We start from the raw sequence: 25,363 nt of genomic DNA on the forward strand, positions 1-25,363 counted from the left end.
CTTGCAGGAGTCGGTTCTCTCCTTCCACACTGTAGGATCTGGGGGGATTGAACTCAGGTCATCAGGACTTGGCAGTAGTCACCTTTTACCCACTGACCCGTCCCTCTGCTTCCCATCATGGCCATTTTTAATGAATTTCTGTGGGTCCCCTGTCTACTCAACTCATCCTTGTACCATCTCCTGAATATTTATGAACCAGCACCTGGTATTATTAGTGCTGAGTCAATGTGAATCTCAATTATGTGTAGAGTTATTAATGCATAGACATGAATTCAAACAAGTACAAGACGCCAAGTCTTCTTCCTCCCAATTTATTCCAGGGTGTGCTGTAAACAGTGTGAGACGTCCCTTTGACAGCTTTCCGGCTTCATCCGTCTCGTCTCGGCTGACACGACAGAGTCTCCTTCATAGAAGGTACAAGTGAACCAGAACTCGAGGGAGCGGGGAGACGGCGTTCTGGACCCTTCCCTCTTCAGAAAGTGTGGTCTCATCCAGGAGCCTCTGGTTTTCAGTAGAAATGGCCCATGTTCCTTGGAAGTGAGGAGTCCAGGCCACTGTTCATCCATATTTCCTGAATGATTTGCTCCCTGCGCTCAATCCTTTCTGCCAGCTCGGCGGCCTCTATGGAGCTGTAGGCTGGATACGAAGTCCTACAAAACCTGGACAGTTCCACAGGGAACTCGGAGTCTGAGGAGTCCTCCTCTTCCTCCTCCTCCCCGCTGTCCTCCTCAGCCTTCTCGCTCCCTAGCACCAGGTGCTCCCTCCCCTGCCTCAGCTCCCGGAAGTCCTTGGTACAGGACACTCTGATGACCAGGGCGCACAGCGTGAAGACCAGGCCGATGCAGACACTGGACACAAACAGCAGGGCGGCTCTCTCGGGGTGGTCTGCGAGAAGAACAGAGCGTGTGAGGACCTAAAGGGTTAATCTGGGCTCATACTTTTAAAGATTCGCCATCCATTGAGTCAGAGACTCAACAGACTCGTGGTAAGGTGGAGCAGGACCCAGGGTTCTTCGCAAAATGGCACTACTATCAGGGAACATTCAAAATATGACCTTGTGGGGGGGGCATTTCAGATTCAAATTACAACAAGCAGCCACCGGCAATATGTAAAGCACAGGGCCTAAATGTGTCCCGATAAAACTTTATTTATAGATTTGAGCTGGGGGCCATGGAGTGAACACTTTTATAAATACTCAAGCTGAGGCCCAGAGGGAAGGCTGTAGAGGCCAGCAGCCTCTTCAGGCAGAACCAGGGCTGGATCCTGGAGGTGCCTTCTGGGATGTGCTTTTATCTCCAGGATTTTCTCAGTACGTCTCAACCGCTCAGAGCCCCCTCTGGGCACACCGTCAAGTCTTTTATTCTGGGAAAGACAATGAAGAAGGTTGTCTTTGCTGCTGCTGTCCTTCCCCGGGGTCTAGACTGGAGTCTCAAAACTCCAGGGCTGCTAAGTCTCCCGACAGTGAGGGATCTCCCCGATGAGAGAGATGGAACCAGAACACGTTATCTTTCTGAAAGTGGATACCTCCCTGGCTAGCCTCCTTCCCGCAGCCCAAGTTGTCCTTAGAGTGACCCTACCCCTTTAAGCCCCACATGTCTGAAATAGCATTTATTTTGGCCGTGGAAGGGACAACACATTGCATCTGTCATGCTATCAGTACAGCATTGAAGAGTTAAAGTTTATAAAGGATTTGGTCTCCTAGAGACCCATGTGCCATGTGACAGCGAGAAAGGCTACTTTCACCTCCGGGAGTGGTGGCAGAGGGGCGATCTGGAGACACTGACACTTGTAACGAAGTCACTAAACAGGAATACACAAAAGATGCCAAGACCAGGGCATCAGGTCAGACCTTCCCTCCTGCTCCCCGGCAGATCAAAGCCTGCTCCGCCTCCCCCCACATCACGCTCGCCTCCTGACAGGGTTCAGATGCAGCGTGAGTGTCCCTCCACGTTTTATGTGTTGGAATTGATAAAGCGTGTGAGGTTTTAAGAGGGCAGAGCCTTAGCTCATTTTCTAGCCACTCATGGGTGGGACAGAGCCAGCTCCAGGCAGAAACTCGTTCCTATGTCACGTTTCTGAGGAAGAAAGGTCACGCCCAGTCCCCTCTCCTCCTGTCCAAGGTGTAGGGGTGGACCAGATCTCAGGCTCCATGGACTCTTGCTCTGCCACAAAATGAATCTGTTACTCTACCTCTTTAGTTCTTAATGATTTTTTTTTTTTCTGTGCTGAAGTCTGAACTTTAGGACACCACACATGCGGGGCTGGTACTCTACCACTGAGCCATATCCTAGCCCCATTTTTAAGGAATGTGGATTAATCTAATTAAGTGAGTCAATCCTTAGGTCATATCACAGGCTACCACAAAATCAGCATCTCCCAACTTCTTCCTCTCCAGGTGGCGGGGTCTGGGTTCTACTTCTGGGATTCAGGAGTTTCTCTTTCCATGGGATCACTCACTCTATGGGGGAGTTCACGTCCATGTCACTGAGATCCAGTGGCCAGGCATGGGGAAGATGAGTCCCGTGGGAATAAAACTTCCTATCCATATGAAGTGACTGTCATACGGTCACCAGACTGTAGGCAGATGGCACATGAGAGATGAGCTGGCCTAACTAAGCTCCAATGTTGTAGCCTAGTCACTTTCCAAAGCCCCTATTTACTGGGACCTGGGCTTAGACCCGGGCTCTGCCCACTGCCCCAGACTTGACACAGAAAGCGTTTCCTCCAACTTCTAGAACCAACTGGACCACTTCAGAGTTGTGACCCCTTCTACCATCTCTTTTGGGAAAACGGGACTTTCTTTTTGTTGTGGTTGAATAGAATCTTCACAGTGTTTTTGTTGGTGTTCCAAATTTAGCCCCAGTTCATGGCAGGTTAGAGGGAACGATCCCAGGAGCCTCAGAATGGGTGCCAGGGCCCCATGTGCTCTTCAGAGATTGGTCAGGGCCAACACAAGCTCCAGTTCGAATTTAGTCACACCCAGATAAGCCGCCAGAAGCCACCAGCAAGGGTCCATCTCTGGTGGGACTGGAGCCAGAGTCCTCCAGGATGAAGAAACAAGAAGTGTTTGCAGACTGGTCTGACAGCACTTAGGAATGTGACAAGACTTTCTGTCAGAGTTGGAGACCAGGGGACACTGCAGAGCCACACCTTTAGCAGGAATCTTCAAAGTTCTTATTAATAAATCAAACCAAGGCAGTTATTGGGTCCATGCTGTAGATCAGAGAGACAGAACAAGCCACAGCTATCTCACCTCACCAGTTCCTCAGCTGGTCTTGTCTCCTCAGACTGGAGGCTTCTGAGTCCTCATCCTAATGGCTCTCAGCTGAATTGCTGACAAAAGCCTGAATGCTTAACCAGCCAAAGCCTAACCAGCCAAATGCTTAACAGCCAAAGCTTAGTTTTGGTCTCACCTTATATATCTTTTTGTTTCTACCACTCTGGGATTAAGCTGGCTTTCTGATTAAAGCGTGTCACCATGCTTGGTATTTCAATGTGGCTTGAACTCACAGAATCAGAAGGATTTCTGTCTCTGGAATGCTAGATTAAGTGTGAGTGCACTATTTTCTAGCCTTTTATCTAGTGCTGTCTGTTCTTGACCCAGATAAATTTATTAGAATACACAATACCACCACACACACCATGTGACAGACCTGTGCGGCTCTCTGATCGTACCCCCAAAGGGGTCATGTGACAACTTTGGGGTGTGTGATGAAATCTCTCCTTCACATAGCTCCTCTGATGTCCTAGAATTCCTTACTTAGAAGCAACAAGGCTGATCTGGCTGTGGTCCCAGATCCTCCAAATCCCCCCAAAGTTCTCAGTAAGTTTGCCTGAGGCTGAACACACACACACACACACACACACACACACACACACACACACCACAATCCCAAACAGTAGGGACAGTGACTGAATGTTGAGTCACAAAAGGCAGGGCTGTGGGCACAGATGAGGTAAACACACAAAGCCAGATGCCAATAAGACACTAATTTGGTGGTCTGGAAGGGGTCATTAATTTATTCAGAGAGCAAGGCTAACTAAGTCCCTCAGCTAGGGGACAATGAATGGTAATGCTGAAGCAACTAATAAACTGTATTCCTCAGAACATACACATACATACATAAACACATGTACACACACTACCATCCCCCACCCAAAGTCCCCCATATCATAAACAAGTACCACCAGCCTCCCCTACATACATACCATACACCATACATGTATACCACCCCACCACACACCACAAATGCAACACACAAATGTACATTCACAATATATATATATATACATACATACATACATATATACCATACACAGCACCCATCACACTTACTGCATATATCACAGACGCACATCAAACATACCACAAATACACATATATAACACATCACACACACACACACACACACACATGCATGCACACTTCCCTTTTCTATAAGAAATGCCCTTGCAGATCATGTAAGTGACCAGAGGAGACCTGGTCTAGCAGAGACCTTTGAACATTTTCATTTCCCTTCCACTGACCTCCAAGTTTCCCTGCCCAGGACAAGCCCCTTGGTTTTGGTGGCCTGTCTGCTTGTCCCCCATCTCTTTCCCTGCTCTCTTACATCAAAGCTACTGGTGGCCTGGTTAGGGAATGTCCTTTTGTTCTTCCTCAGTTTACAGGATAGTCCCTGCTCAAGCTGTGGGTCCCAGCTGCCTGTGTCCAGCCTTTGGATCCTAGCCCCACAGCAAGGCTTTCCATACCCACACCTAGCCTCGGCCGTGACTTACTGAGATGAACGTATGGAAACAACTCTCAATAAAATCGAGCAACATCCCATCTAGCCCTTACACTAAAACGATGGAGCATCATTCTGGAATGTAGACAGCTAGCAAGATGGCTCAGTGGATAAAGGCTTTTGCCACATAAGCCTGACAATCTGGATTTGATCCCCAAAACCTATGTAAACAGTGGCAGGAGAGAACCAAGTATACAAAGTTGTCCTCTGACATTCATGTGCATACCAAGGCCTGCATGAACCCACAGACACATTTTACGTGTGTGTGTGTGTGTGTGTGTGTGTGTGTGTGTGTGTGCACGTGTGTGCGTGTGTTGTGTGTGTGTATTCATGTGACTGTACACCATATATATACACATATATATACGTATGTGTGTGTGTGTGTGTGTGTGTGCATATATCCCACAGAGGCTAAAGGAAGGTGCCAGGTCCCCTGAACTAGAATTACAGGCATCGGTAAGCCTCCTGACATGGATGTTGGGAACTGAACCCGGGTCCTCTGCAAGAGCAGCAAATACTCTTAACCACTGAGCCATCTTTTCAGATCCACAGATAAAATTTGTAAATTATAGATAATGAACGAGTATAAGGCAGACATAACATCAACTTGGGATTTATTATTTAGCCATTTGTTAACTACTCACTGTGTCCTGGTCTACCCCAGAACTGTCCTAGACATGGAGACCTGGCAGATAAACAAGATGACAGTCATCTGTCCTTAAGGAGCTTAGACAGGCAAACACATCATCCAGACACATAGCAGGATAAGCTCATGAGACATCAGAGGAAAGGATATTTACATAACACTGGGTCAAGAGGTTCCAGGCCTCCAAAGCCTGAAGACAGCGTTCTTCCTAGAAACTGATTGACAGCCTTGCCCTTCGCCAAGCGTGAGGCTGGACCCAGACGCTGTCCATGGTGCCCTCGGCAAATGGCCCCGCTCCTCTGACCCTCGGCTCCTTTGAGTGTAGAATTCAGGATCAGAGCCTCAACCCTCAGAGTTGCTGCTCTGGACTGACCATTCCCCCAAGCGCATGCTGATGTCCTAACCCCTCATAGGACTTTGTAGATGGAACTTTCTGGAGCTAGTTACGGTTAACAGAGTTCACCAGCGGGTCCTCGTCTGAAAGGACTGGTGGATTTAGAAAAGTTCACACTCCCCTCTTCTCCTGTCTCTTTTGTCTCCCCCACCCAACACACACCTCCACTCCACTCCCACTCAATCCCCCCACACACACACAGGAGGACGCAGCAGGCAGGTGGCTGTCCAAAGCCAGAAGGAGGCTCTTAATCATGGACTTCCAGCCTCCCCCAGAACTGTTAGGAAACAGAAAATGCTCCTTAAGCTCCAGTCTACAGTGATTTGTTATGGTGGCTAAGAAGGCCAAGGTGTCTGAGAAAGGATGGGGCCCAGGGTGGCTACACCTCAGCCAGCAGTGTCCCTGCTTCTCTTCATCATTATCCTCCACCCGAAGGGACTTTGAAACTGTGGACATCCTTCCAAAGCCCAGATTTTCACACTTAACTTTGACAGTTATCAGGAGCAGCAGTAACATAGGAGAGAAGTTGTAAGAGAGAAAAAAAAAAAGAGGCCAAAAACCCTGCAGCACATGGCAAGCTCACGGAGGAACACTGAGTGGGAAAATTATTAGGTCACCAGGCCTGCACCATCAAAGGGGATTGCCGGGCCTTGCTTCTTACCTTTCTCTCCCTCTCTAGTTCCAAGTGTGATCACTCATGATGCCCCACCCTCACCACAGCCCAAACCATTGGAGTCACTGGATCTTGAACTTGACCTCCAGACCATGAGCCAAAATATACCTGTTTTTACTTCAAGAGTCCTGGGTCTTGTACTAAGCAGTGTGGTGTAAGCTGGATGACAGCCTTCACTGAGCAGGCAGCCAGCGTTGAAACTTACAGTCCACATTCCAAGACACAGTCTGTCCTAGGACATGCAGGAAGGCAGCCAGGAGTGTGCATTCCTCCTGAGAGAGGGCTGCACATGGCCAGGCCTGGTGCAAGCCTTCAGCCCTGGGGAGATGAACAAGGAAACCTTGGCAACCACAGTGATTCTCAGGCCTCCAGAGAGGGCTGTGTCATCCCATGGTAGGACCTGTTTGGCTTCTTACGTGATCAACCTCATTTTCCTTCCATTTGTGAGGGGAATTCAATAATCCTAATTTTCAGATCTGGGGAACCCATTTCTGCTTTTCACGGGGGAGATTCCTTTGGAACCAAATGCTCAGCAGCTCAGCTTTATTCTTGCAGGTCCCTTGGTTTGTGGCTGCAACTGTTTGAATCCCAGCCCTGTGCTTCTGGACATCACGATGTTGGCGTGTACAACTGGAGGCGTCTTTCCTCTGGCTATCAGTGTTGGTCAGTGAGGCAGAGAGAAACCCTTCTGCGCCCCCAGAAGCTCCCATTCATTCACCTACCTCGAATGTAAGCAAACGCAGCCAGGGAGTTGCTGACGATAACACCATCTTTCCGCACCACCCTCGATCCGCTGGGGTCCAATTTTATACCTGCAACATGCGAAGAAAGACCAGAGCTGTTCAGGGTGCAGCCATCCCGAGATCCCTGTGGACCTTCACCTGCACCTGCCACCCACAGACATCAAACCACGGGGCTTCTGACTAAACTGTGGAAGACTCAGAACACTTAGTGCTGAGGCCTGGCTGTGACATGGCCCCATGAGCTCATGTGCTGAAGACTTGGTCCCCGACTGACAGTGCTGTTTGGGAGGCCGTGGAACCTTTAGAAGGTGGATCGTCAATGGAGGAAGTGGGTCATGGAGGCAGGCCTTGAGGTTTATAACCTGATGGACTGCATCCGCTCCTGAACCATGAGCCGACATCAAGCCCTCCTTTCTGATGTCGCTTTTCTTGGGTGTTTTGTCCAGTAACGAGAAAAGCAGCTAATGCAGAAGTCATCTTTGAAAATGTCAAATGATAAAAGGGATTCAAAACACTTCAAAGTGCTGGTTCCAACTTCAGGCGCAGCTCATGTGCCCTGCTCCAGAACACAACACAATATTCCGTGAGAAAGGCAAAGGCATCCATCAAGCCTTTAGGAGGCTGAGTAAATAATGTCTCATCTTACCCTGGAACAGCTGTCTGCTCTGTGGACCAGAGATATGACAAACCTTAGGTTATGGAGGGAGGCGTGGATTGTTGGATGTGTCTCTCTCTCTCTCTCTCTCTCTCTCTCTCTCTCACACACACCACACACACACACACACACACACACACACACACACACACACACACACACGTGTGTGTGGCTGGCCTGCTTTTGGATTCGAGGGAACTGCCTGGATGGACACATAGCAAGTGCTGATGGGAGCCCTGGGACTATCATGCAAGGCAGATGCCTCTAAGGAAGATGTAGCTCTTGGGGCTCCACTGAAGAGGGATGGGGATCCTTCAGGATCCAGTGGGAGCCATGTAAGAAAGGGGAGGGAGCTGAGATACAGAGCCTGGTAGACAGGGAGCTAGTGAACCAGAATATGGAAGGCGTTTCCAGTCTTCGCCTCTGGCTTTGGGCTAAGGGTGGTTTCTGTGCCTTGGTGTTGTGTTTTCTGTACCAGGAAGCAGATGTGGAAGCAAAGCCTGGAGTCAGGACCCTGTGTCAGAGAGGACCCTGGCCAGGAAGTCAACCACAGACAGAGAAAAAGATACTCAGGAGAAATGTGAACGTGAACAGATTTCTTTCTTCTCATTATTTCTTAAACCATACAGCACAACATGGCATTGGCATTGTGATAAGGACTGTAAGCACCTAGAGATTCAAGCCTACAGGAGGGTTGTGTGGGCTGTGTGCAAACACTGGGCTGTTTTATTTAAGGGACTTGAACATCTGCTGATCTGAGTAGGTATGGAAAGTTCTAGAATCTATCTCTAAGACACAGATGGACACGTATACTTTACTTTCATAACTGGGGACAGGCATAATAAGTAAGATAAAATAACCCAAAACAAAACCCTTGCTCCCCAAAATTAGCATCTTATGTGTTCTATGGGATCTCCACAGTTTCTCTCAGGAGCTCACAGGCTAAATTTGTTCTATATGTCATTAACAAAAAACATTTCAGGTAAGTTCAAGGCCAACCTGGTCTACAGAGCAAGTTCCCGGAAAGCCAGGCTACAGAGAAACCTTGTCTCGAAAAACAAAACCAACCAACCAAACAAAAGGATAAAAGGACTTGCTGTTAAAACAGCCTGATGGTGTGAGTTCACTCCCCAGGACACACACACACACACACACACACACACACACACACACACACACACACACTAAATGTTAAAAAATAAAATCGAAGTATTTACACCCCTATTTATATAAGTTAGGTGGGAAGCAGAGGGAGAAAGTGACCTTGAGGGACTGGCAAGGTCAACTGGCTCCGGTCCCCAGCTTTGCCATGAGCTCCTGTATCACCAAGAACCCAGGTTGTTTCTGAGAAGATGTGCTGTTCCAAGTGGTTTTATTATTACTGTCTTTTAGGAAGAAGAAGAGGAAGAATGGAAGAGAATGGGGTAAACTTATTCTCCTTGTGATTTCAATTCTTTTTTGAAGCCACACACTGGCTGCTGAGTGTAAGCATCGGCCACGCCCTGTTGGTATCAGCAGAGTCGCAGGACACCTGGGCCCTTCCACTCCAGCCCTGTGTGCCTGACTGTGCTCAGGGGCTGGTTAACTTCACTTAGAAGGAAATGCTGGGAGAAAGCCATAAAAATTACCGTATTCGTCATCTTTCTTCAGAGAAGGGTTTAAATTAGCAATGGCTGGATCGACCGCTGTGAGTATGTTCTTGGGAACTAAAAACCAAAAAGAAGCATTTTAAATATGTGGTATATTAAAAACGCCTTTGCATCTAATATATATTCAAGGTATAATGTAGAGAAAGATTTGCAAAATACTTTTCAGATTACTTACTGCCTCTCTCTCTCTCTCTCTCTCTCTCTCTCTTCTGTCTTCACACACACACACACACACACACACACACACACACACACACACACACACACACACGGCACATATGAGATCATCAAATGTCCAGGACAGATGGAATCTTAGGCACACATCTGCAGTATTTTCTAAGGAGCTGGCATTGCAGAGATGGCTCAGATTAACAGTGTGTCTGATGCTGCAAAGAACCCAAGTACGTTCCCAGCACCACACCGGGCAGCTCACAACTGCCCGTGAGTCCCGCTCCAGGGACCCACCTCCCTTTTCTGGTCTCTGCAGGCACCTACATGCACACACCTCTGCACAGACACATGCACATACATATTTAATATAAAACAAATATTTCCTTTTAGAGGCTCCCGAAGCTGGGAAAGCTGGGGTAGCAGGGCTTCAAGTTTGAAGCTAGCTGGGGCTACACAGCAAGACCCCATCTCAAACAAAACAAGTGAGGGAAATAAATAAACCACGGTACACTCATCTAATGGAAAATGTTGGTAATAAAAAGAAAGCAAGGCTGACTCTCAGAACAGCATGCTCCGTGGGAGAAGCCGGTCACCAAAACCCATCCAATGCATAATTCTATTTATAGGAACTGCCTAGAAAAGGTAAATCTAGAGACAGAAACTGATTAGCGGTTCCTTAGGATGGACGGAGTGCAGAGCATGGGAAACTTTGGGAGGAGGCCGTGAAAACGTGGGCACAGTGGCACAGATTTAAGTGTACTGAGGCGTCTCACAGTGGGTGGAGGTCAGGCTGGAAGAATGACCCAGAAAGCTGTTAGGGGGATCCGAACATGTCTGAGATAGAGCAAAGCAAACTGATGAGACAGGACCCCCTCCACCCCCTTTCTGCTCCTACTTCAGCCTTTTCTCTGAACTTTCTCCTCCCGTCATCCTAAACCTAGAGGAGCGAGCAATCTGGGTTCATGTGGCTCACTAGACAGAAGAAAGGATGGTTCATGGGAGAAAGACCAAGTTCAAGGTCATCCTTGGCTACATTGGGGGTTTAAGACTAGCCTGGGCTACCTGAGATAGAGATAGAGACACAGAGAGAGACAGAGATAGGAGAGAGAGATAGGAGGGAGAGAGGGAGGGAGGGAGAGAGGGAGAGAGACAGAGGAAGGGAGGGAGGGAGGAGAGAGAGAGAGAGAGAGAGAGAGAGAGAGTGTTATAAAGGTGAAACACACTGCTGCCAACTGGGAGAAGGGAGAGGATGCCAAGTATTCTAGCTGCAGAAAATTGCTTATTTTCATTTTTGCCTCAGCCCAGATGATATCTGGGAAGTGGCAACAGGAAGTAGAAATGAAGCCAAGACAAACGAGGCGAGATCCGCAGCACGGCTTTCACGCAGACCCTGTAAGTCATCTCCAGCTACAAGAAAACCCCACTTCCTTCTCGGAGGGCTTAACTAAATTCTTCTGGATACATCCCAGGACCAACAAGCAGAGAACAGCCCTAAGCCGTGAACCTCCCAATCCAGGAGACCCTGGAGCCTTTGTGCCCGTCAAGGATGAGGGCGGCTTTCCAGAGACCCACCGGAGGTGCTGTGAGAGACACTCTTGGCCGGCTACAGGACACGGCACTAAACCCAGGAACACAGAAGCACCAGGACACATGCTTCCTAGTTCAAGAACCTCTTGCTCATTCTGGGCTCCAAGAACACGCTCCCCGACTCCCCGGCAGCAGTAAAACCCTGGATGTCTTGTCTTTCCCTGCCAGAAGTGGCCTTGCTTTCTCAGGTCTGTCTCTTGGCTTAGTCTCAAAATGTGATGAGACAAGGCTCCTGGCTCTCTGGGAATAGCAGAGGCCGTATAGATTCAGAACCACAGAAAGAAGCTCAGAGAGGGAGGCCATTCTGGGATGAGCTTTGTCAATAACCAACAGACCATGTAGCTGCGAAACATAGGTCACCTAGGAAGCCTGCCTGTTGAGTGTGTGAACATGGTACATGCCTGTAATTCTAGCACCTGGGAGGCAGAGACAGGAGGATCAAAAGCTCAGTCAGCTCTGACTGCATAGTAACTTTAAGGCCACCCTGGACTCCACGAGACCCTGTTTTTTTTTACAAAGGTTCTTCAAACTGGTTCAGAATGGATTAGAGCGATGACGATGTTCTTAAACTACCATGGGGGTGGGTGCATAATTCCATGGATAGTCTAAAAACCCTAGACTGTGGGTTTGACCAGGCACTCTGCAATCATATCTCAATAAAGCTGCTGCAATAACCAAAGCCTAATGAACGATATTCTTCGGGGGAGGCATCAAGTTCTTCATTGTTGGGATTCCCCATTTCCTTTCATTTCCATGCTGCTCATTTCAGAAGAACAACCAATGTGTCGAGATTACAGATGGGACCACCACAGTACCCCGAAATCGGCTGCTGATGCTCATATCAGAAGAACAACCAATGTGTCGAGATTACGGATGGGACCACCACAGTATCCTGAAATCGGCCGCTGATGCTTATTTCAGAAGAACCAATATATCAAGATTACAGATGGGACCACCACAGAACCCCGAAAACAGCTGCTGGCTGGCTATTAAACAGCTTCCTGAAGACACAATCCAAGCAGAGCAGGGAATTCCCTTCCTTCTGAAGACCCTGGAACAGCACACGGGCTGCTGTAGCCCATGGAATCCTGTGCAGCATTGCATCCATGCTGCAGGCATGCAGATAAAACAGCCGCTGGCAGCCCAGGGGCCCAGTCATTTAGAGTCTCCAGATGGCACTGGAAGCCGAACAATACTTGTGTGACCTCACACACCACCAGCACATTTCAGGCTTCCTAAGAACCGAGACAGAAAGGGTTCGTTCTTGGCGACCTCAGCTGTGTCCCCTGTTGCTCGTTCTGTCCCTGCTCACCCTGTCCACTGCCAATCTGATTACCTGATGTGCTCCTGAAACCATTTTAGCCAAAGAAAATCCTGTCGCTTATCTGATGTGAATGCCATAAACAAGGATAACGGAGAGAAAAGGTCTGGGGTGTGTGAGGCGACCCAGCAGTAACCAGCTGAGCCGTGGGGCTCTGTCAGCAGCCAAGTGGGGGGTGGCACCCTCAGTGGCAAGCACCTATGTTAATGGACTCTTTAAAAGTGTCCGTTCCTTTGCTTTCAGCTAAAACCATTCTGGGAAAGAGATGTTGCGGACAACCAAAAGTATTCCTGTCTGTCATTATCAATACTGCTGTTGTTTTGAGATAGGGACTTCTATGGAGCCCAGGCTAGCCCTTGAATTCCCAGCACTCCTTCCGCCCGCCTCAGCCTCCTGAAAGCTGGGGTTGCAGGTGTGCCCTGCTATGCCCGCTTCCTGTCTGGCACCTTCACGACAGGAACTCCCGAGGAGTCTTCGTCCACCATTTCACCTTTTAAAATGTCTACCCCAGGATTCTGAGCTAAGCCCAGGAATGCTTCAGCTATCTTTCCTGCTTGCACTGTGAACTCAAACCGAGCATGCTCAGTACTGTGGACTGCACCCCCCACCCCACCCCCCACCTCACCCCGTGCCCCACGTGCTTTCCAAGACCTGCAAGCTGGAATGACTCTAGTCAAGTACTCCCTAGTGGCTGCAGGAAGTAAACCTCTCTCCACTCTTCTATCTTTTGGTTGTGCTTATTGGTGGTCACGCACTGCCTACTGTGTGCAATTCAAGTGCCGCACACACTCCTGTTTGGATATGGCGACCGTTTCCCTAACAGACATGTGTTCGTGGAGCCGGTTGAGGGCTTGTTCTTACCACATGCGTAGGCAACAGTGAGGTATTTTCTCACCCCTGGAAGACAGGGGCTTCCGAAGTGGTAATTATCGACGAGGACCTTACATCTCTGCTTCCCATAGCACCTCCTGGACAGGACTTGTAAAGCTGTGTAGGACAGGCAGTCTGGAAGGGAAGGGGCAGTGAGAGCGTCAGGCTGGTCTGCACTGGTCTCCACACAGCTGATAGCACTTGCTATACATAGATGCACCGAGCCGAACTTCCGGTCAAACAGAGACTGCTTCTCCGCTGATCTAGCTCATTGAATCTCCCAAGATGCTCTGCATCATCTCGGCCATCAACCTTCAGGAAGCCCTGAGCTTGGCCTAAGGACCTGCCGTCACCACTCCGAAATTCTGAAGTAGTCTTTGTCAAAGCACCTGGATGCTTGCCTTGCCCTGGGCTTTGCGCATCTGTAATTGGCCATGGACACAGAGCCCTGAATGAGGCTCTTACTTCACTTCACAACCACTGTGCTTTGAAAATGTTTCCTGGTTTAAGACTTTCTTCTACACAGCTGCAAGCTCCATGTGGGAAAATGAGTACTTTGTTAATCGTCTAATTCCCACTGTCTGGCCCACTGGGGTGATATTTTATCTGTGCACCTCAATAAAGTTTATCTGAGGATCAGAGGAAAAAGCCAGCCACTATAGTAAAGATAGAGGTCAGGCAATGGCAGCACACACCTTTAATCCTATCACTCAGGAGGCATAGATCCGTCTGGATCTCTGTGAGTTCAAGGCCACACTGGGAACAGAGCCAGGCGTGGTGGTACAGACCTTTAATCCCAGCACTAACCATAAAGGTCCGGAGGTCTGTACAGACAGACAGGAAGTGACAGAGTTGGGCAGGAAGAGGAAGTGATGTAGCTGGGTAGAGAGAGGAAATGAGATGGCAGAATAGAAACTCATATAGGTATGGGTAGACAGGAAGTAGGTCTCTTTGACTGAGGATCTCCAGGTGGTGAGAACGTGGCTGACTTCTTTCTGCTTTGCTGATCTCTTGGTTTTAACCCCATTATCTGGCTGGTGTTTTTTATTAATAAGACCATTTAGCAATTCGTCTACAGGCCCACCTTAGGACCCCAGTGAGCAACTGATAACGGACGAGTGAACAGCAAGCGCAAGATCACACCATCATTAGCAGGGGAGGATCAGCTATGCTATGTCTTGGTGTTTCCCACAGACGCTCATGTGTTGGGGGCTGAGATGGCTCAGCAGGTAAGAGCACCTGCTGCTCTTCCAGGGGCTCTGGGTTGTTCCCAGCACCCACATGGAACAGCTCACAGCTGCCTGTAAACCCAGGGGAATCTGGTGTCGTCTTATGCAGGGTAAACCATGCAAACACTGGGAGGAGGAGACAGGTGAGTCCCTGGTGCTCACTGGCCAACCAGCCTCACTCGCTTAGTGAGCTCCAGGCCTGGAATAGATTCGTCTCAAGAAACAAGCTAGATAGCATGTAAGGAGCAACACCTGAGGTTGACCTCTGACCCATACACACACATGCACACATGTGCATTCTCACACACACGTACATGTGCCCCTGCACACACACAGGTGCTGATAAGTTAGATATAAAACCTTAAACTCACAAATATAAAATAGATAGGATATCTTCTTTAATGTTGTAACTGTAATTCTTGCTCGATAATTGTTTTGTTATATGTAATTTTACTATGTTAAAGTTAAAACCTTCCTTTTTAAAAAAGAAGAAAAGAGGAAGTGCTGTGGATATCACTCTATGTACATAAACACTGATTGACCAAAGTGGGACTCAGAGGCAAGGAAAGGTAGGTGGGACGAAGGAGAGAGGAAGAATTCCTGGGAAGTGGAAGGCTGAATGGCAAGAGTAGACTGACTGAGCTAGCGCAGCAACTCTGATGTACCAGGCAGCATGTGGAAGGACGCCGGTAAGCCACCAGCCACATGGCACAGGTATAGATTTGATGGGAAATGGATTTTAATTTAAGCTATAAGAACAGTTTAGCAAGAAGCCTGCCACAGCCATACAGTTTGTAAGCAAATAATAAGTCTCTGTGTTTTACTTGGTTGGGTCTGAGCGGCTGTGGGGCTGGTGACGGTGACAAAGATTTGTGCCTGACTCAGCTGGGCAAGGCAGGAAAACTCTAGCTACAGTAGGAGGTAGACAGGCCTAGTGAAAAGTCCTCCAGGCATCAAAGGCATGACCTTGGTGGAGGTGCTGGCCCTGGCCCCTCCTCTTCCTTCCTTTTTGGTGTCCTGGTCATGAGGTGAGAACTTGGCTGAACCATACTCCCTCCATGACGTGCTCCTCACCACAGGCCCCAAAGCATGAGGGCCACCAATCATGGACTGAAACCTCTGAAAACACAAGTCACCATCAACCTCCCTTCTTTGTGCGTTGATGACCTCAGGTGTTTTGTGACAGTACCAGAAAGCTGGCTGGCAGGAGGGAAAGCGGTGTTTGTGACAACAACCAGCGTGGCTTTCACAGCCTTGGTCTACGTTGTCTGCCTTCTTTGTTTCTTGTGAAGGGAAAACAAGTATAGGATACATTCTCAACTAAATGTTAAGGCTTAAAACAGAGGTGTAGAGGAAAGTGAATGGGAATCACGAAGATGGCAGAGGCCATTTGATTAGTAGGGAAGAGTAAATTCATCACCCCAACATACATAATTTAAGGTCATTCCCAACGTCTTGAGAATTAACATGGTTTTAAAATGGAAGAGTATATATAAACTTGCTTGGTTTTAAAACAAACAATTTTTATGAGATAGTGTCTCATTCTGTAGCCCAGGTTAGACTTGAACTTGTGGCAATCCTCCTGACTCAGTCTCCTAAATGCCAAGATTATAAGTGTGAGTCATTCCTGGTAGCTTCCTTAATGAGTTCTGTTTGTTTCATCTTTGAGACGAGATCTCATTGTCTATGCCAACTAGATTAGAACTGGTGATCCCCCTGCCTCAGCTTCCTAAATCTTGGGCTTCAGTTCCTTAAATGCAAAAATGAAATCTGTGTTGAAATAGAAGCCAGTGTTTGAATGGTGAGAGTCTTGGGGTATGTTTTTAAAAATGTAAAAGTTTCTGCAATAGTAGTCAAACCACTCTTGGTATAACTTAGCTTTCCCCAGACACTTTGGAGAGTTTATCCTTTCAACATTCTCCCATTTTACTTTCTTACTGCTTTGTGGGTGCATAAGGCTGAGTAGATACGTTTTTTATTGTCTTCAGAAACTTCATTATTATTTAGGCTTTGGAGTTGAGAACATTTACCAGTTTTTTTAAAAAAAAAAAAAAAGACAACTGTTCAGAGGCTGGAGAAATGGGTCCACCTTAAGTTTGGTTTTCAGACCTACACCAAGACTCTGACACCCACTTCTGGCCTTCTCGGGTACTGTACACACATATGGCACATGCACACGTACACACACACACACATGCACATACGTGGACGCGTCGCACACACACAAACAGAATCTTTTTTTAAAAAAGTTCTGTTTCTTCTAAGCCACAATTTGTATGTATACACCAGACTAAAACCAGCCCCATGTCCTCTGACCTCTCTAAGTAGGAAAGTCCGTGACTCTCCAGGGAACGCAGATGGGTGTAGTCCCTGCAGAAGTTGCCTGTACCGGGAGGCTGTGCTCGTGTGAGTTTCAAAGTTTGTCTTAGAAATCTGAGGTTTTAAAATACAACTCTTAATTTTTTTTCTTTTTACAAAATATATGTGAGCTCATATTTTAAAGTACTGATAAAAGGACACTGGAGAGAAAAACTCTCCAGCAAACCTTGCTCTTTGGGAAGGAAATCCTCCTGAGCTTGTTAACCTGTCTGAGCTGGGTGTGGGTGCACACACCTGGGAGGTGTGGACAAGAGGATCAGGAATCTGTGACCCTTTTTCAAAACAAAAGAGGGACTAGAGAAACGGATCAACAGTTAAGAGCGCTTGCTGCTCTTGGAGAGAACCTGGTTGTGTTCCCGGCACTCACACAGTAGCTCACAATCGTCTGTAATTCTAGTTCCAGGGAATCTGATGTCGCCTTCTTCTGACCTTCCTAGGCACAAGGCACATGTGTACATATACGCAAGCAAAACACTCATGCACACAAACTAAACTAAACAAATCCAAAACTTTTTTAAAGAACATCCTTTCGCCGCGTTTCTGTGTATAAATATACTCCCCCTCAATGGTGTCACACGTATTTAACTTTGTGTGTGGCTCTCCCCTTCTATTAATATATTCACAAACATGTAAACATAAGCCTTATTTTCAGATTATTTTTAATTATGTATATGTATGTAGGTCTCTGTGTGTGTGTGTGTGTGTGTGTGTGTGTGTGTGTGTGTGTGTGTGTGTATGTGCATACGAATGCTGGCACCTGCGGAGGTCAGAGGTCTCGGGATGGTCCAGGATCTGGTGTCACAGGTGGCTGGGAATCTAGTTTGGGTCCTTAGCCAAAGCAATGCATGCTCTTAACCACTGAGCCATCTCTCCAACCCCATTTTAAGTGTTGTTCTGTTTTTTATCTTCTTGTAACACCCTGTGGGATATTCAGATGCTTCCCCCCCCCATTTTTTATAACACAATAAGCAATGTCACATTGAACCCTCTTAGAGCTAAATATTTGTATGCAAATATGGGACTTTCCATGGGAATTCTTGATCATAGATTGCTCTGTCAAAGAGTGCCAGAACATGAACTCTGTGACACACTGACAAGCTATTATTTAGGGCAATGGTACCATTGTGTACTGCTGATGGAAATGAATGTTCTAGAAAGCTTATGCTTCTTAGAGCTATGAAGAAATAGATGCCTGACCATTTTTGGGGAGGGGATTGTTATTAGTGTTTTTTTGAGCCAGGGTCTCATATTGCCCAGGCTGGCATCAACATGGCTTTGAACTTCTGCTTCTCCGGCCTCATCTCCCCAAGTACTGGTATTATAGACATGCATCACCATGCCCAGTTTATGCAATGCTGGGATCAAACCCAGAGCCTGGTGCATGCTAGGTAAGCACTCTCCCAAATGAGCTACATCCTCAGTCCAGCCTGAACATAGTCTTTTTTTTTTTTTTTTTTCCGGAGCTAAGGACCGAACCCAGGGCCTTGCACTTGCTAGGCAAGCGCTCTACCACTGAGCTAAATCCCCAATCCCCTGAACATAGTCTTAAATTCTAATAGAAGATAAAAACAACCTCCCAGGTCTAAGATATGAGGACCCCTGCTGATAGACTCTGAGTATACTCCATACTTTAGTGAGAGAACTTACCTTGTCACCAGAGAATTTATCTTAGCCGTGACTTCAGGAAGTGGCCAAGGTAATTCAGGGCTGACTCAGGGCTGGCTGTGCCCTAATTGATGCTGAGCTCTGAACCATTCCCAGGATTTCGTTGTTTCTTTAAAGGGGATGATTTCCCGCCCACACAGGCTTTGCTGGCACCCTCTGCCAGGCTCCCTCCTCCCCAATACATGTGATAACAAGATGTTCGACCATTTGAATTCTTACTTTTTGGCAATTGTTTAACGCTATGACTGAAGTTAATCACTCTTGCAAGCCAGTGTTTATTTAGATAATTGGGCTGGCTGCTCTTAAGTGGCCCTGTCTTGGCAGTGGCGAGTTCCTGGCACCTTGATCTTGGCTGAAAAGTCCAGGCCTGCCCACACTTGGCCTTGGGACAGCCTTAGCCTAGCCTTTGAGGCCCATTGTGTGGTTTCTCATTCTCTTATGAAGGAAATAGCAGAATCCCTGGAGCCCACCCAGAAAATGTGACCATAGCAGGAAATGACACACCGTGGTGGAGGAGGCACACCCCGGTGCCCAGCTCTCTGGGAAGGCTCCCTCCTGGCCTGAGCTGAAGGGCTGCCCGGACTGGTGCTCCCAGGACCTGTGACGGCCCGTTGAACTCATGTCTTTCTTTCATTTTCCACTCTCCCAGGTGAATTTTAGTGCTAACAGGCCCGGCTCACTTTGAGATCTTTCAGAAATGCCTCTGGCTGGGCCACCCTCAGTCCAAAGAACTCAGATCTCATTGTGCTTGACACCTAGGACGGTAAACGTCACCTTTTGTTGTCACTTACTAGTTGTAACCATCTGCTTTGATATTCATTTGCTAGGGTAGCAGCAAAGGACCCCAGACTCATGCCCGGAAGCCTGCTTCTTGACAGTTCTGGAAGTTGGAAGCTCAAGACTGACGTGTCAGCCGGGCTGGCTCCCTGGGGCCTCTGGCTGGCTTGTCTGTCTTCACATGGCTTTCACACTGCCCATGCCTGTGTCCTGACTTCCTCTGGTTATGAAGGCACAAATCTGATCGGGTCAGGGCCCACTTGAATGACCCCATGTCAACTTAATCTCCCCTTTAAAGATCCTATCCCTAAGTAAAGGCAGATTCTCAGGTACTGGCAGTAAGGATTTCAGTGTGTGAGTTTTAATGGGGCATCAGGCAGAATTCAAGATGGTTTGTAGCCACAGTTATCTCCAGGGATTTATGTCCATGAATACCCTCTTCCCACACACACCAGGCCAGGTCTATGCATTACAGTGGAGGAGAGATGGCTGGCTTCTTATTATTTTACACCCCATTCCCAGGAGAAGCCAGCGGCTACTTCATGAAGACACCCTGGCCTGTGAGAGGAGGGACTGAAGCTTATTACGACAACCAATGCCAACTTCTCATCATATCAGCTGGCCACCTTGAAAGCTCAGCCCTCCAACCAGAGCCGTAACCTCGGGAGACCTCCCCACACTCAAGGCAAGAACCTCTGCTCTCAGCTGCCCCTGAATTCCTGTCCCACAGACGCTGCAAGATGATATGTGTTTTATCGGAGCCCATTAAACCGTGGAGTGTTTTATTACATAGTGATAGAAAATGAATACACAGGTTGATATTTAGGAATGCGTGGCTGAGGTGGTGGCTTTGGGATAGGGCAGTGAACAAGAGTTAGAAGGATCTTGAAGAGAATTTTGGAGAAAACTTGGGGGGTTTGATGGAAATCCCAGCATTGAGCATCCTGAATGGGTACAGCAGGCTAGATGTTCCCCCAGGTGCCTGGCCTGCCCCTTTGGGTATTAAGCAACTGTCTCCTTATCTTTCTCTATGTTATGCCATATGAATACAACTATTTACCTGTAGGAAACAGTTATCAGACATCCTACCCTGGACAAGGCGGTGATGTGCAGCCAACACGGATGACCTCAGCACCTGCCTTCCCATGCTTGGCCTGGCCTGCTGCCTTTCAGATGGGATGTGGGGGCCACTGTCTTCTCTGTGGTCCCAGAACACAGTTGAGGTGGGAGTACTCTCATAGCCTTGTGCTCAGTAAGACAGTGTGTCCAATCGATAGCCAGGCTCTGGGCAGCCCTGGGGATGCTTATCACAGCACAGCGGCATCACCCTGTGATGTCACACACAAGGATGGCACACACATGGAGTGAAATCTACCATGGGGGAGGCCTCTCCTAGCCAGTTTCTCTTGAAATGGTTCCACACATGTCATAGACGGAATCCAAAGAGGTCAGCACTAATGGATAATATGTTTTAAAGGAGACACAGAGTTGGAGACATAAAGGAGATAGGATGGGAGGTCCAAGGGAAGTTGAATGGAATAGTAGAAGGTGGATAAGAGCAAAATACACTGTATACATGTATGAAAATTTCAAATAATAAAGAAAACATCAATTCAGGAAACCAGTAGCCAGCTATATGTAGCAAACCCAAGCTATAAGTTCAGAAACACTAGAATGTGGGTCATTCTCTGCTCTACCAGGACTTGAAAAAATTTATAAATTTGTTCAGTCAAATCAATCAATCAGTCAATCAATCAAGACTCCAGCATGGAGGAAAGAGGGAGAAAGTCTAGAGAAAACATGTGCCGGTACAAAGTGTGGGGACATGTTCATAGTCACTCGTCATCCAAGGAAGGCAAAGGAAAGCAAGAGTACAGGACTATTTCTAAGTCTTAAGTTGGAAACCTTCAGGAAAATCAAACACCAGACAGCCGAAGTTGCAGGGCAACCCAAAAGTCTACCTCGTTATTTGTATGTGCAAATTGGCACACATGTGCTTGGACACACAAATTGGTAAGTTTATGCATATAGGTCAGGAAGCACGCTGATGATATAAACAGACCCCACCCTCTTTTGATATAAAACATGTGGAAATTTATCCCAAAGAAATAGCCTATAAAAACCACCAGCACACAGTCGACAAAATGTATTCTGAAACTCAGAAGCAACAAAACCCTCCCAGTAGGGACTCCTCTGAGCAAGATGGTAGGCAGTGTTGGGGGTTTTCTTGGCCAGACAGAAAAAGACTATTGCTATAAAACTGAAGGAAAAGAGGCCAGAGGATAATTACAAAATTTGTTCTGAGACATCAGGGCTTAGAAGAAGTTCAGAAAAATAAATACCTTGTCATTTGATGGGTAAAGCTGTAGCTGAATCTTTGTTATTACTGTTTGATGTTGTTACTGTGTTTATGCCAAAGACAATGATGGTGTTTTAGAAAGTTTGAGAAATATCTTCCTCCCAGTCTTTGAATGCCGAAGCCATGCTGAGCTGTTGTGGAAGCCTTGGCCACTACGCGCCTGGCAGGCCATCTCATCTCCACCAAAGCATGGGCTTCCAGGGGGGTGTGCTGAGTCTAAAGCGTGTGGACCCACCAGACTTCAGCTCATATGCATAGGAAAATATACAAATCAATCTCGAAAGCCAGATGCTCTCGGACGCCAACCACAAGGCTCCCCTTCAGAAGCCCCTGATGAGAACCAGCCCTCAGTTCTCATGTGCACATCCATCTGAGCCCATGCCAGGTCTAGGGTGAAGGCCAAATGTGCCTTTCCCCTTCTTCAAAGCCATGCGCCTGGGCCTTGGAAATGGCTGGAACAGCGAACAGAAATCTCTCTCACTCTCTGTCTCTGTCTGTCTCTGTCTCTGTCTCTGTCTGTCTCTCTCTCTCTCTCTCTCTCTCACACACACACACACACACACACAACACACACACACTGGCAGCCTGTGGCTCGGATGTGGACTGTTGGCATGTTTTTTTTGGCTTGTTCAGTGTTTTAAAAGTTGGAACATTTCACTTTTTTTAAAAACCTGGATTTCCAGCATCTCAGGAGAGCTCAGAGGCTGTGATAACACCAGGCCCACATCCCAGTCTGCAATCCAGAGTCAAGGATGGGCACTGTGCCATGCTTACAAGGAGCTCTGATTCATTCACCCACCAAGAGTTCACAGGACTCCCATCCTGTGACAGGCACCACTCTGGTCACTGAGAATCCTGCAGACACAGTCCCTGCGGAGCTGAGCCTCTGGGAGGACGGGCCACCCACTCATGGCATGGAGGTTTCCACCATGAAGATGAAGTTGGCAACAACAAAGCTCTGTTCTGGCAGGTGGTAGGGAAACCTCTCCAGTCTGGCATTCAAGGTGACTCCTAAGAAGCATGACAGAACTGACCACACAAAGATATGATGACAGAACAGCCCAAATCAAAAGAACAACTTGTGCAAAGGTCTGGGAGTATGAAAAGGTCATAGAATGCTATAGAAGTCATGAGGGAAGGGGGTAGAGAAACAGGACTGCAGCTGGCTTCTAAGTCTGGTTACAATGGGCAGCGTGCAGGATTTTACAGTGGGGGTGTGTCTCTTTAACTTAAGTGCAGACTTCCACATGCTGCTCAGTAGAGAAAGGTGGGAACCTGGTGGTCCAGATGAGAGATGACCAGAGAAGGCTGGGAGCCAGGAGGCCAAATTGGAGGTATGCTGTCAACAGCGGGGGGGACGACCCTAGGTCAGAGAGGAGGTGGATGGGCCACCTGGGGAGACATGATGTGTGCTTTGTCAGTTGGGTGACATTTAAGTATATTTATACAAAAGGAACAAATTGATGAGTTTATGGGGAGTATTTTCCGGGTGCAGTCAGCAACCTTGATACAGTTTACCATCCAAAGAGCAAAGACTTCTTAGCATCCAGTTTGATAAAGAAATGTGTTAAAACACCTGCAAAGGTTTGCATCTTCTAAAAGAGTTATCTATTTTTACTTTATGAATGTATTCGCATGCATGCATGTATGAGCATCAGAAAGGACTAGAACTCAGGTCCTTATGCTTGCATCTCTCCAACCCAAAGGTTGGTGTCTTTGCATGCATGGTTCTGACCTGAGGGTTGAGTTGGGTCTCAAGAGCCTTGGACTTCCCTTTTGAACCCTTCCCATTGCAGAGTACGGGAGAAAAGAAACGCCTTCAGAATGTTGACTGGGGGGTGATTAGTGCATCAAAGAGCTTTGTCTTCATCACTGTGTGTGCTGGGGACACTGCACAGAAGAGCTTGGTGAAGGACGGGGTCAGCAGGCTACTTTGTGCAGAGCTTAAACTCTTGATTCTGTTATGATAAGCAAGGGCAGGATTTTCAAGCCACATACCTTCCTGTATCTGCCAGGTCATCGATGGTGTGACAGCAGTGGGCTGCCCTGAAGATCCCCCCAGCTCTCCAGGGAAATCCATACATGTCCTTTGGCACATGCAAGCCCCTCCCCATATAAACAAATACAATAAGATGGTGGAGGTGGGGGGGACACGACACTGGTATGAGCCTCTGTTGTTAGAGTTTTTAGTTACTATAATGAAATTCTTGAGGCTGTGTAACTTTAAAGAAAAGAGGGTTATTTGACTCATAGCCCTGGTCCAAGGTCAAGGGTCCATACTCAGTGATGACCTTCTTAATGGCAGAGTTAGGAGGAAGCAAGGGGTTTCTGCACATAGCTTCACACACAAGTCCCCCGTTTCCAAGATCGGAAAAGTGGGAAAGAATATTCATCCCAAGGCAAGACTGAAACTCTGCAGGGAAGACACTAAACCCCAACACACCAGGTCCAGCCTCCTAGCACGCTGGGAGGGGAGGGTCCCAAGCTTTGCAACAGTTTTTCTGGCCACAGGGCTCCTCTCCTGCAGCCTTCAAGGCTGCATGGTACCTGTAGATCTACCTTTCTGAGAATGAGACAGCCCTGGCTCTGAGGAAGGAGAGGGAGAGGAGAGCTGAGAGTGAGATCTAGAAGGCCTTACACAAAGGAGGACAAAACAGTGGGAGAGAAAAGCCCGTGGGTTGTGACTGAGGAGGCCACTAGATTAGGCCGCGGTCACTCCAGGAAGTCTGAGGTAAACTGTGGCTTTCTATAAGCTACCCCAACAGACAGTGTGTAAGGAAGCCTGCACTGTACAAATTAACAAAGAGCCCTCAATTGTGTGTGTGTGTCAGGGGGTTAAAAGTCCACATGACTTGCACACTTGAGGCTCCTCTGGCTTCCTCTCTTGAGAGTGCATTCTTTCTTAGTAAGTTCTCTCACCTTGCTTGCTACTTCCCACATCCAATTCCTTCTTCCAAACCCAAGAACCTGAGAACATCAGCAGGTGCCCACCAGATCCCTGTACCCAGCCAATACCAACCTCACTATACCTCACCTCATTTGGGGGCTTTCCACGGGCACTCCAACCCATGGCCAGCTTCTGCCAGGCTTCCCTTTCAAGTCTCAGGAAGCTGCATCCCTACACCTGAAAACCCAGCATAGCCTGGATGCCAAGGGTTAGCGCCCACAGACTCGACACCCAGGCCTGTTTGACTCCAGGCCTTGTTCCGGTTGTTCTGATCACAGAAACTGGCATCTGTCCACACTAATCTCTCCAGTAAGTGGTTTCACGGCCACACCCTACATTCTTGTTCTTTGCTTCCTCCTTGGCCAGATGGAGAGTTTTTCAAATCTTTCCCTTTGGTCCTGAGTTTTACTACAAACCCAACTAAAAAGCAGCCAATAATGGCCATGCAGCAGCAAGAATCTTTGTTGATTTCAAATTGCATTTACCCAGTGTAGTGTTTTAAAAGAAAATGGCC

General features: G+C 47.7%; 1 protein-coding gene across 1 annotated transcript in view; it reads right to left on the reverse strand.

Moving 5' to 3' along the window:
• Nucleotides 1-295: 295 nt before the first annotated feature.
• Eva1c (eva-1 homolog C) overlaps nt 296-25,363 on the reverse strand; it is a 70,907-nt gene continuing 45,839 nt past the window's right edge. The window contains 4 exon segments of the mRNA XM_028877137.2: nt 296-885; nt 7,220-7,309; nt 9,524-9,601; nt 13,485-13,628. Of these exon segments, the coding sequence (XP_028732970.1) occupies nt 509-885; nt 7,220-7,309; nt 9,524-9,601; nt 13,485-13,628 (689 nt within the window). The 3' untranslated portion in view covers nt 296-508.

The sequence above is a fragment of the Peromyscus leucopus genome, chromosome 12 (genome assembly GCF_004664715.2).
Source record: "Peromyscus leucopus breed LL Stock chromosome 12, UCI_PerLeu_2.1, whole genome shotgun sequence".
In the NCBI taxonomy this organism is placed as follows: Eukaryota; Metazoa; Chordata; class Mammalia; order Rodentia; family Cricetidae; genus Peromyscus; species Peromyscus leucopus.